The sequence below is a fragment of the Trichoderma harzianum genome (assembly GCF_003025095.1).
Source record: "Trichoderma harzianum CBS 226.95 unplaced genomic scaffold M431scaffold_2, whole genome shotgun sequence".
NCBI classification, from domain to species: Eukaryota; Fungi; Ascomycota; class Sordariomycetes; order Hypocreales; family Hypocreaceae; genus Trichoderma; species Trichoderma harzianum.
Genome location: NW_020209250.1, coordinates 2524960 through 2537462, shown reverse-complemented (window position 1 = coordinate 2537462; position 12503 = coordinate 2524960). Strand labels below are relative to the sequence as shown.

Genomic DNA, 12503 nt, shown 5'->3' with positions numbered 1-12503 from the left:
ACTCCAGGTCCGTAGAAAGAAACTAATTCAATGCGAGATTGGATGCCGAGAGTTCGTCGCCCTTGTAGATGGAAAATAGGGGCTGCAGGGTCTGTAGGCGTCGTAAGGCCTTGCGAGCGCGGCGCCGAGAAATTATTGGAAGGATTTTGGTCAATGTCAATTGTAGTTGCGACGGGGAAAACAGATGGAGGATTCAAATGCTGAGACTTCGCTCCTCGTCAGTTGTCACCTCGAATACGGAGTTACATGTACCTAAATAGCAGCAGCTGGGACCTCAGCTGCACATCCCGTCAGCACAAACGCGGCAAAAGCTGGGCTGGCAGCTTCAATAGTGCCGATCCCTGTCGGTGCCTTGCGACAGTTTGTGGCGGGGTGCCGGTTTGGCCATGGAATGCCGCGCCTTCGCCTCGTTTCTCGCCCAATCCTTTCGACTCGTTTCTCCAATGCACCTTTTCAGCTTTGAGAGCTATATTGTATTGTATTCAGCTTTGGCCATCTTTGGTACAATACGAGCAACCACTGAGCAGACAGAAAACACAGTGGTAAACCAATGGAACCAACCGCCTGAATATCTGCCCGCAATTCAGACTTCGTACAGTGCCACTGCTGCTACGAACAACTCAAACCGGGGCTGCTGAGATGAGAAAACACTGAAACTTGCACAGCCGCCACGCCATGCCCATGAGGCTCTGCGCGGCCCATAGCATCATCCGGCCAAGGTAGGCACATCGGCAGGCCGACTTTGCGAATCAAAAAAAAAGACTCCACATTCGCTCTTGGCCTCAAAAGGATCATTCTTTTCAGCAGCTTTGCGGTATTATATCGTCTGGGCGCGAGTATTCGTACATAGACCTTGCCTTGCAGTTGCTAACCTACCGCTGAGGAATCAATTTCATGCGGTGCTGTCCAACTTTGCTGCAGCTGGTGAAAGCCTCCTTACATGTAGTACTAGGTAGTGTCTGTCTGTCATTTAATATCTCTTCAAGAAGCAGAGCGTCTTTGTTCGTTCGTTGCATGTCACTTGCCATTGTCGAAAGCCTGAAGTTGTTCATGACTCAAAAGTTCACTGGCTGGCTGCTTTGTAATCATTTCCACTCACTCTCTCGCAACCTCTTTGCGCCATAACCTCCATATCTCTCATGTCAGCGCCGTAGCCAGATCAGATGCCGCACCGTAAAAACGCTTTTGCATGCTGATCTTGTTAAATATTCCCGTCATCACCAAGCGTTCCAATAGACTATCGCTCCTCATCTCTGTAATACTGTCGCTTCAAACAAATCATCGTCGACGAAATTTTTAATCGAACCGGAAAACAACACACGGCCCCCAGATATAGTATCTCGCGTGACCTCGTGGGTGATGACTGCAGCTGAAAACGCATCGGAATTCTGGCTCTATGGCTACGGGTACGTCTCGCAATCAAATTGGCGTACAAGACGTGGCACAGGATTCGGGATTTTGTCTCCGCCTGCTCCCCTGTCGACGCCCAAGCCTTGCTCCTCCCATGTCGTTCGTGCATCTAATCTCTGATGGATACCCAACGTATAGGAGCCTCATATGGAAGCCCCCGCCGCACTTTGGTATTGCTCCCTTCTACTTTCTCACTTTGCACATACTCTGCTGTGGAAAAAGCCATGAGCCAAATAAATACCGGCTAACACCAGCAACAAGACAAGAGAATCCCGGGCTGGGTAACGGGATACGTCCGGCGTTTCTGGCAGGTAAGTTTCAGTTCAATCTAGCGAAAGCAATTCGTTGCCCCTTTTTCTCTCCCACTGCCCAGTATGATAGCTCACAACCCCAATAGGCCAGGTATGTAGGACGACAACAACAGAAGCCTCTGCAAAAGCAGTACAGTCACGAGGCCCATTTGCATAGCTAATCCGAATGTCACTCCAGCGAAGATCATCGAGGAACACCAGAGGCTCCTGGGCGAGTGGTCACTCTCATTGAACGGTCCCACTGGGAACAGCTCACAGACCACCATGACGATGCTCCCGACAAAGTATGGGGAGTAGCTTACCGGATCCACGCCGACCATGTGACAGAAGTCAAGGAGTATCTCGACATCCGAGAGATCAACGGCTACTCCATCCATTATACGCCATTTCATCCCGCTGATGGATCTTCACCCATCCAGACGCTAGTCTACATCGGCACGCCAGACAACGAGCAGTTTGTCGGTCCTCAGGACCCTCAGGAACTTGCCGAGCACATCTTGCGTAGCCGTGGCCCCAGCGGGCTGAACAAGGATTACCTCTTCGGCCTCGACACAGCATTGGCAGAGCTGTGCCCGGAGAGTGAGGATGTCCACGTGAGCGATCTTGCGCGCCGTGTGAGGGCTCTTGAAGCCGCGGCCAACGGCTCAGCAAAGGCTCCCCGAGCTTCACCCCAAATCTCCAATTTCAAACAGGAGAGCAGCACAAGGGAGGCGGAGGAAATCGAAAAAGTTGTCTCATAATAAGAAGGCGGGAAAAGACAAAGACCAGAAAAACTGACAAAGAAATATGGAAGGCAAATGCTTTTTTTCCTCTCAGATCCCCTAATGATAGACAATGCCGCCCTCGTCTCTCATACCGGCCGACCTAGATATTGATCATAGCCCGTCATTAACGTCGCCAATATTATAGTGGACCTTTTCTAGAAAGGTGGCCAAATATATGGCTCCAATATCCCCTACAGATGTCTCTCCACCCGAAATCTCCCCTTGACTTGTCCGTGATCCGGCCAGTCCCTCCCACAAAGCAATGGTGCAGGAACCCCCTGTTTTGATTCCAAAAGCACAAGACGGGGCAAGTAAAAACCGGCAGTGAAAAAAACAAAAGAAATCTTCCCTCTCCAAGAGCTTCTCCTCACGCAGGGCTCGTTAATAGTCTGGACAGCTCATCCATTTTATCGAAAGAAAAACAAATCCGGGTATATCTTTGACACTTATAGACGCTCCACCTCGAGAGGTCTAAAGGGTGCCGTTCGCAAAACCAAAAGAACATGCCTGGGTCTTTATTTTTCGATAACACGGCTCCGGAAGGGCTCTAAGCCTCTCACCCTGGGGAAGGACTGTGGATGAGAATCTGCAGCGGGCCTTATTGGATTTGCTTAATAGCCTCCACCCTGGGGGGGAGGCTGTGGTGGCTGCTGAGGAACATTGGGGTAGCCACCATACGATGGGACGTAACCTAGGAGACAGTCAACATCGGTTCAAAGCGAATGGAGAGAGTCTGCTTTTGAAATACCTTGCGGAGGCATGCCGTACTGAGGCTGCTGCTGTGGGTAACCGCGGCCATACGGAGCTTGCTGGTACATGTTGGGAACGCCGTAACCAGGGGGTGGTGCATTGCCATAGGGTCCCGGCGGTGCTCCGTAGCCGCCGCCGCCTCGGCCTCCATACCCTCCGCCGTTGCGATTGCCGAATCCTCCGCCACGGGGACCATTATCGGATGCCTTATCAACACGAATAGTTCGCCCGTCAAACCTAGAGAAGGAGTCAGAACTCTTCTGCAATGGACATGATACTCCCAGTAAAAAGAAGCAGGCAAAGAAAAGAATAAGCAAAGAATCCGTACTCGACATTGTTCATAGCGGTGATGGCAGCTTGGGCATCAGCTTCTTGTACGTATCGCACAAAACCAAAGCCACGGCTGCGGCCGGTATCTCGATCCTTGACAACCACCTTGACAAATTCATTAGAAAGACGGTTCCACGCGTGAGCTGCCACAACAGGGGATTTGCGTTGATGGAAATGTTGAATCCCATTTTGTGAGCGAGTCCAAGTTCCGGCTCAGGCGACGCAAATCAATCAAAGCCAGCCGTGCTGTACCAAGGCGTAATGGGATGAGTTAAAGAACGACTTACCGCTTCCTCAACCACGCCAAACTCCTCAAACTTTTGGCGCAGAGTGGCCTCTTCGGTGTGCCATGCTAGGCCGCTTTGGCACTCAGTCAGCAGCACGTCCAGACGTCTCCATGGGGGCGAGCGCAGCCGGGGAGCAGGCTAGAAAACTTACCCTATGAAAAGCTTCGACATTTTGAGATGCACTGCGTCTCGATTTCTGACGCTGGTGGATGTGGCAGTCCTTGTCAAGAGTGGCAGTAGTACCCTGACCGAATGTTCTGATATTGTCAGGCGGGGTGCTGCAGAATTCGGGATATAGTTGGGTTTGTTAGGGGAGGGGGGGAGAGTGAAAGAACTAGTCTCAACAGGTAATAGCAGGATGGTCTGAGAAGAGAATCATAGGCTTGGGCAGTGTCTTGCAGATGAGGGTAGGGCATAAAGTCCTCTAGACTGCATGTGGTGCGCAAGGCCACTGGCCATGGGCGGCGCTCGTCATTAGGGGACAACGAATGCACTCCAAGCCCTCTCATAGTGCCATTCGACATTGGATACTATCGGGTATAACTGTGCTTGCAAGGCAACATCTGGTTTGTGGCTCCAGATCAACCCCCCGCCAGCATGGGCTAAAAAGCAAGGTCTGAGATGGCATACCTCGAAGTCAAGGGGGGCTTGTCGACATGGGCCAACAGCAATGTGCGGGTGGGAAGAGAGAACTGGATAAATGAAAGCAGGCTATGGCCCAGTTTCCAATCGCAGTCGGTATTTTGCTGGGGGCGTCAGGTGATGGGGGAGAGATGCTCTGGAGCAGGATGCCAAAATATGGTAGTGCCTAGTTCCAAAGCACGGGATGCGGTGGAAAGTTGGCAAACAAGGGCGGAGCAGCAGCGACAATGATGGTACGGAGTAACGGTGACGGTGACAGCGATGGAGACCAGAGGACGGAGAGACGAGACGGGACAGGTGTTCCATGCGGTACCGCAGCGAGGGACAGAAAAAGATGCAGACTACTGCGCGACCACGTACCTAGAGCTGTGCCGATTCGTCCGTGACGTCTGGAACCAGCAACCCAGCTTGCCCAGAGACAGATGAGCCACACAACGTGGTTGTGGCTTGCTGATCTCGCCCTCTCAGCGATCGACGGAGCTGCGGCGAGTGTCCTAAGCAGTGCGCTAATTAAAATGACCCCAAGTCCAGTGTGGAAGCTGGACTATGCTGGCAATGCCGCGGCGCGTCGGGGGGGCAGTGTGTTTGTGAGGGCGACTGGGTCTTTATCCGTACGAAGTGCTTATCGGGTGTCACGGCGGCCTCGAGGAGACGGGCGGTTGGTGAAGCGCGCAGAGCCTTTTGGATTCGGCGGGATGTCGTAACGGCTAAAAAGGGATGGGGTCTTGGATTTGAGGGGGAAGGGCGGGAAGAGGGTGAAGGTGAAAGTGAAGATGAGGAGAGAAGACCAAGAGATTTATGCGGTCAAGAGTTGTTGTGGGAGAACAAAAAACGGTGGCCAGTCCTCCGTCTGTCCTGTGCGGGTACAGGCACAAAAGAAGGTACTTGGTACTCGCCTCTCGCAAGGTTGGCAGCTGGCGGTTGGCAGCTGGCGTTATCAGTAGCACCTTCTTCTACAACGGGGCTTGCTTGGTCTTGGTCTTGGTCTTGTCTTGGTCCATTGCGTCTATGCTTTCATGTCACTTTAGTACTCGGCGACTACCGTGGACTGCCACCACGCAGAGTGCACTTCTCCGGGTGACCGCCTTGTACCGGCGAAGTGTGCAAGGCTGATGATGACGTGGGTGACTCGCAAGATACGTCGTTGCTGGGCTGGAAAGAGCGACGGATGAGTGTATACGCCCATCTACGATTGGTCAATGGCTGGTCATCCGCGCATTATTGAATGTGGCAGCCAAGGCTCAGCAAATTGGATTTCTATAGACGAGGCTACTTTGTCAGGAACCAACATTGGTGTGAATTGCCGCTTTGCCTTTCATCCACGCGGTATCCGGCACTCGTGCAATCAAGGGGATCACCGCAGGCCCCGGCTGTTGGATGCTATTGGCCGAATAGTCAATGGGCAATCCTTTGTACAGTCGGGTCTGGTCCCTTGACAAATATTATGTGCCCTGCCCATACAGGTACACGTACTCGTACTGTTCTGTACAGTACAGCAGGTTTATGGTACTTATAGTTGGAACCTCACAGGTACGATCTCGAGGCACGGAGCCTCTCGCTTCTTTGAAAATTCTCCGCGCAAATCCCTTAGCCACTATCCTCGATGGATGCGCCAGCCGAATTGTATCCATAATGCTACAGGTACGGATACATGACGGCGAGATGGCGTGACCAGGGCTGACATGTAGATTAGCAACAAGCAATACCAGGGGTAAGGTGCCAAGTTTGAAGATTATGTACTTCGTACATCCGTATCCTTGGTGAAAGGGCTTCGTCCGTCCCTGCAACTTTTGGCACTAGCCAGATGCAATATCAAACAAGGCCAGATCAAGGTTGCATGATTTTAGCGATGACGCATCTTACGCCGGGTCAATTTCTTTGTTTATGCGGCATCCTGAACCCTCTCCTATTCCAAAGACAAAAATAGCAACTTGTGTTTTGCCGCAACCTCTTATCCGAGTCGTCGTGTTGAAGAGGGTGTGTAGGTACTTATCGCCCTTTCTTTCATTAAAAATCTCGAATTCTTACTGTCTTGTCTAATTTCCTACATACGAGGACAAACCACGTCCTACCTAATGCCGCTATGACCAACTTTTCAGCTCAAAGACGTAGATGGCACCGGTTGTCGCGACTTATTCAACTTGTCCGTTTCAACTCAGACGCCAATGGCTTTTACCTTGAACCCCTGGTCGGCACTTGGCCAAATACATTCGGGAACCGCTCGCCAGCCAAGCTGGCCGTAAGCTAGGGAGGGTCCACGTCAACTTGGTTTATTGAACCCCTGATCTAACCCTCCTGGCGTCCGACCCCCGGTCACACACCAATTAGAGGGCGGAGGAGCTGGCAAATTGCTCACCCAGATCTTTTTTGGTTGTGAGTGCCCAGAGTTCCTTTGATTTGTCTTTCAGCTGGCTAGAGGAGAGCAAAGCTTTCCTAATCCAGATGCCTGGTTTCTCGTTTCTCGCCGAAAGCTGTTACCCCCCTGGCCAAGAGCCAGATTTGCCGTACTGGAAGAATGCAGAACCGATACGGCAGCCGACATCTTGCCCGATTGCAGGCCTACCTTATCTTGCTGCAGTCTTTTACATTGGGCAGCGGCGCATCGGACTTTGGAAGAAAAGAGAATAGCAAATGCAACGCCATACTCGTACCGTAGCAAATGGATTCCATGGATCTTGCGCGCGCTTTTCTCGTTGGCTCCGCTTCCAGTCCACTGCCCCGACGAACCAGCCAGCCGGGTTCGGCCCCATCCAGCCTACAAAGCGGGCCATACAGGATGCGAATTTGCTCGAACAAGGTGGCACAGAGGCCCTGCAGCTAGACGAATCCGTACACACTTGGAGGTTGGGATTGACCCTGGGCTTGCCTGAGCTAAGCCTCGGCCATCCACTGAGATCTGGGCGTTTGATTACAAACCTAATCAACGGGGTGCCAATCAGAGCGACTAGGCTGAGGATCGTCTTGAAGAGACTTGTTGAATGAAGCAATGCCACAGACGACCGCGGTGGTTCGGCATGTCGTGATATACTGACGTTGTTTGGCAGGAAAGCCACCTCCTTATTCAGCTGCTACCGTGCTGTGCTATACTGTCCTGTACTATACTTCATGATTAAGCAGCAATGAACAGCAGCAAGGAGGTCTGGTACCATGCTCAAGTCGACATCCTGTTGTAGGTAGTACTGCATGTAGGGGAGTGAGTTGTTTAGGGGAGCCTGCATGCATTCCATGCCTAGGTTTGCTTGCCTTGCGTTAGTCAGCCAGCAGCAAAAGTCGCCGTTTGGCTTACGAGTACGGAGACCTTGGCTGCTGCTTCATGCCTCATCTTCGTACTAGCCACGATACCTGTTCCCTGCAAGCTCGATTCTTGTCAGCGCTGTTGTGCATCTCTGACAGCCCAGGGCGATCTCCGTGGCTTTCTGATATGTATCGCCATCAAACACACATGCTGCTATCGTGCACGGCGGATGGACATGGCCCTTGCCTAGGCACCTGATATTCGGGGCTCCGACGCGCCAATCACGGGGCCTGGTCGCCTGGTAGTCCGGCTCGCTGGAGCGGGGAGGGGATCCGCCGCGCTGCTTTGGGGTAAGCTGCACGCACGTGTAATTGACCTAGCACGGTACTTAGGTACTTAGAGCCCAGCAGAGGTATCCTCTTGCAGCGCCCTACAGCCTATGAGAGCCGACGAGATTGGGCACGGCGGAGCCTTGCTGCTTTAGAGCAGCGCCACAGCAATCCTGCCTACCGTAGTGTACGAATACTGTACGCAAGGCCTTGTTGCTGCGTCCAGCCAATTGACCGACCAAGTTTCAGCCAGTCAATCAGCCTCGGGATCCCCAAGGCCCGCGTCGAATGTCACCATTTCATTCCCAGGCCTCGTACATACTGTACGCACAAGTACTCGTCCGGATTACACCAGCAGCAATTTTGATGCAGCATGCTGAAGATAACGGCTATTTGCGCTAGTACAGCGGCCAATTGCTGTGAATCCAGCAGTGAATTGAGTGAATGCTCCTGCTTCGAGCCGTCAACAAGACGCTGGACTGCGAGCATGGCTCCTTCGATATCGACCCAGAGCAATGCCCAGCTTCCTCGAAAGCATCGAGCCACCTAAACTGTAGACTGTAAACATTTCTCCCACCATGTTCAAACATGGCTTGACGCAAAGCTCGGGCCTTTTCTTCCTTCAGCCTGAAGCTTGCTTTGATTCTTTCTGGGCTTCATCCCGCCTTTTACGTACCATTCCGTGTCAGCAGCATGGCCAGTCACAGGCATAACCCTTCTCTACCTGGGAGCATCGGCTACCATCATAATCAGTGCCGTAACTCTGGTACCCTACCGTCTGCTTCTCAGTTCTCACCGACCGACCTTATCCCTTCCTGGCTGCAGCACGTGCAGGCAAGCGACGTGTACAATGATACATCACGGGAAATCTTCCGGCAAGCAAGCCCTGGCCCTGAGAAAACTTTCTGGCATCCCAACGGCATTCCGACTGTTCATATCCAATCCAAATACAACGCCGGGAGGTACCAGGCATCAGATGTCTTTATCCAAGATACCCCATCACCACCATCTTTGACTGGCCAGACAAGTCGCCATCTTGTTCACGAGCCTTATCTGAACGACGACTATGACAAAGTCGTACACAACAGAAAGGGGCATTCCACTCCCAAAGCCCACGTCTCGATGCCGTCGGGAGTCTCGCTTGCAGATCATAGCATCTTCGAGAAGCAAGCCAGACGAAAGACTCGAAAAGATCGCTACAACACAGTTAAAATAAAAGATGCGAGAAGAGGGAAGCAACAGGCAAAGAGGTCGTCTACTCGCGTATCAAAAAATGGGAGGTTACGATCGAGCCGAGAGATAATGGCCAACTTCACGTCTAGCGCAATCACACATCCAAACGAAAGAATCACGGTATTTCTCCCCCTATTTCCTGTTTGCTGACCACCGTGGAATAACACTCAAAAGCTAAAGCCCAGTTTCACGCCCGGATTATTTGTCAACGGCCGAAGCTCTGTGCCTCGTACGTTTATCAGAGAACGTATGGGGACAGACTTAATAACGTCTCGACAGAAACCGACCTTGTATTTAACGACATACCCCCGCCTGACCAAGGCCACACTCCAATCGATAATGAACAATGGGCAAAACCAATAGCGAGGAAGTCAGAAAGAGAAGGTAAGAATCAGGATGAAGTTGAAATGCCCTCTGATGCCTTACGATAATTAACAGAAGACGACGCGCCTTCAGACTCCCCCGATACCCGCAACAGCAGAGCCACTTCTGTAACTTCGTCAAGCTATTTCCAGCCTATCCGGCGACCGATCACTACTGATATCATCAATGGTGACGCCGTTACTGGGAGGGCCAACACTATAGGGTGCCATAGAGATAATAGCAGCAACGGTGCCAAAGACTGCGATGGGGACAACAACAGACCCCCATCACAACGAGGCAGCTTTACCCTGCATATTCGTCCCATTTACAGCTTTTCTCCAACCACCGCTCCCCATCGCTCCGATCTAGATATGTTGAATACGCCGCTTTCTTCGGACGGTAATTCGATACAGGAGGCTCAGAGGGAATCCGCTGCAAGACATCAAGAGCGGAACACCGAGGAAAATGGCGACGACCGCGACCTATGTGACGGCAACCAAGTTAAGGCTACCAAGTACAGAGACATAGGAGTTATGGTAAGCCCCCGAATACACCAGCGGACTGAGAATCACAACTCGAGTGACGAGGATAATGGCGACCATCGGCTTTGGACAGACGAAGGTGATTGTTCCAACTCAAGAACGGAACCACGCCTACCCAATACCTTTCCACAAATGCTACCTCACAAAGGAAACCAGCAAGACCAGCTGTCTCAATTAAACAACTCAAGAATATGCACCGCGAGTGTAGCGAGTCAGATACACGGGTACCCCACATATCTACCACATGTTTCTGAAAGGCTAAACCTCAAAGCAGAAGTCGGCGATATTCACTGTCCTCGAACTGATTCTTTTCCAGCTTGGGTTTATGGTCCGGACAGTACCAAATATCCCTCCCTTCTATTTACAAACAATGGTTCGTTGTCTATCGATGATTCGGAATCGTTGAAGACGATACATACAGAGTTAAGAGATGCATGCAATATCGACCCACCCGCGCGGCTCACCAGCTCCGACTATGCTTGTCAGCTATCCAAGGAGGTTTGTCAAGACGCAAATACCCTATGCTCGGATACGCTGCATGTGATTGATGATATACCTGGTGAATCCCTCTTGGAATACATCGAAAGAAAGGAGCGTGAGTTACTAGGTACTGACGAGCTCCCCACCTCGTATGTGGACAATTCTTTGCTCTCAGCTCAAGACGCGTGCCATAGTCAAACTTCGAGAGTGTCACATACGGACGTCATCAATGAGGCAAGATGCTCATCTCCAAGAAAAGTAGTGCAACAACCAGTCCATGAAGAAGGTTACTCGCCTTTTCACCAATATCAACGGCTTCCAAGTCCAGGAGAGGTCCTCAATCGTGAAATAGAATCAGAGCTCACATCATTCTGGCAACCAAACCATATGATCTGGTATTAATCATCTCTGGCGAAAATACCTTGTTGTGGTCATTTCGCTTCCAAGTATTCCATGTTTCCAAGAACAACAGATTTTATGAAGTTACTACTCTGGCTCTTGATCTTTCCACTTTGCTCTTAGATCCTGCACATCAATTCCACATTGCTCTGCTTTGGCAGCTATGGCATGGGCTTTTCCTACCACCGGGGCGTCAATCATCTTCCCATCAAGAGTCCACGCACCACGCCCCGCACTCGCAGCCTTTTCATCAGCAATAGTGACACGGACGGCCCATTCTACGTCTTTTATATCGGGAGCAAACATCCTCTGAACAGTCTCTAGCTGTCCGGGGTGTATGCACTGTTTGCCATTGAAACCCATAGCTTTCCCACCTTGGCATTCCTCTTCCAGTGTCCGGAGTCCATCATCACCTCGATAGGAAGTACAAACCAGGTCAATGGCGCTCGGGAGATTATGTGCTCGAGCTGCAGTAACAATGGCCGACCGTGCATAGAGGAATTCCGTCAGAGAAGGTGTTCTTGTTATCGAAAGGTCAAGCGCAAAGTCCTCGGCTGCAAATATCAAGCCACTGAGATAAGGGGAGGCCTTGCATATGGAAGAAAGGTCCATGACTGCTTGAGCGGATTCAATGAGCGCTATAATCTTGATTGGATTTGTTGAGCTATAATTATGACGTTCTGGAGCAACATGTCGCAGTACATCGGTGACAAAGGTCAGGTCGGCTGCCGAATTGACTTTGGGCACGACAATGGCGTCAACCTGATCTGCCGATGACAGTGTGGTTAGATCATCAAGAGCAAATGGGGTTGACACCGCATTTATCCGAACAGCAAGCTCTGAAATAGTGGAGGGACGCGATTTCAGATTGGAGAGGTGCTCCTTTAATTGATTTCGAGCATTCCCCTTGTGAGAGGGGGTCACAGAGTCCTCCAAGTCATATGTGACATTGTCTGTTGTCAGGCCCAAAGACTTGGAGAGCATCTTCTGAGAAGACGCAGGGACTATGACTCAATATCAGTCAAGCATCATTTTTTCAAAGACGATGTGAAGAACAACCATATAATAAGGAGCGCCGAAGAATGGACGAAGCTCTTGCAGCCATGATGGATGCTGAGCGGAGGTTATAATATGGGACTGTGGAGAAGTGTGTTTAGAAACGGGTAGATGGGTTGGAGTATTGTATTTGGCAGTGCATTCAGTCGACTTGAGATGTTAACTTCTAAATACACACATGGGAAGATTCTTTATTTATAGATATAGAAAGTTGGTCGTCATCATCTGGGGCTTGTGAATGAGCATCAACATGCTCAGAGGTGGGCGTCTCTTTTTGTATGTTGCGCACTATCAAGAAGAATAGCCGAATACTTGTGCTCTTATCCACAGCCGTCGTGCGAATAATAGCCGAAGACCACGCGCGACAACCCC

At 51.1% G+C, this 12503-nt stretch overlaps 5 protein-coding genes across 5 annotated transcripts; 3 read left to right on the top strand and 2 right to left on the bottom strand.

Moving 5' to 3' along the window:
- The first annotated feature begins 1242 nt into the window (after window positions 1-1242).
- Window positions 1243-2887, top strand: M431DRAFT_301968 (hypothetical protein). Its single transcript, XM_024914162.1, has 6 exons — window positions 1243-1406; window positions 1549-1580; window positions 1672-1721; window positions 1808-1812; window positions 1900-2656; window positions 2771-2887. The coding sequence occupies exons 1-5, from the start codon at window positions 1360-1362 to the stop codon at window positions 2459-2461; spliced, it is 696 nt and encodes a 231-aa protein (XP_024779054.1). The 5' UTR covers window positions 1243-1359; the 3' UTR covers window positions 2462-2656; window positions 2771-2887.
- Window positions 2888-3096: 209 nt separating this feature from the next.
- Window positions 3097-4023, bottom strand: M431DRAFT_490978 (hypothetical protein; the record flags this gene model as incomplete). The annotated part of the gene is made up of 5 exons (XM_024916858.1): window positions 3097-3176; window positions 3234-3472; window positions 3564-3670; window positions 3853-3925; window positions 4004-4023. The coding sequence occupies 5 exons, from the start codon at window positions 4021-4023 to the stop codon at window positions 3097-3099; spliced, it is 519 nt and encodes a 172-aa protein (XP_024779053.1).
- Window positions 4024-7108: 3085 nt separating this feature from the next.
- Window positions 7109-7338, top strand: M431DRAFT_504299 (hypothetical protein). The gene has a single exon (XM_024918453.1). It carries the CDS (start codon window positions 7154-7156, stop codon window positions 7313-7315), a length of 162 nt encoding a protein of 53 aa, XP_024779052.1. The 5' UTR covers window positions 7109-7153; the 3' UTR covers window positions 7316-7338.
- A 1413-nt stretch (window positions 7339-8751) lies between these two features.
- Window positions 8752-11078, top strand: M431DRAFT_478451 (hypothetical protein; the record flags this gene model as incomplete). Its single annotated transcript, XM_024915677.1, has 4 exons — window positions 8752-9411; window positions 9466-9520; window positions 9571-9675; window positions 9730-11078. 4 exons carry the CDS (start codon window positions 8752-8754, stop codon window positions 11076-11078), a joined length of 2169 nt encoding a protein of 722 aa, XP_024779051.1.
- Window positions 10989-12408, bottom strand: M431DRAFT_504298 (hypothetical protein). The gene has a single exon (XM_024918452.1). It carries the CDS (start codon window positions 12057-12059, stop codon window positions 11163-11165), a length of 897 nt encoding a protein of 298 aa, XP_024779050.1. The 5' UTR covers window positions 12060-12408; the 3' UTR covers window positions 10989-11162.
- Window positions 12409-12503: the final 95 nt, after the last annotated feature.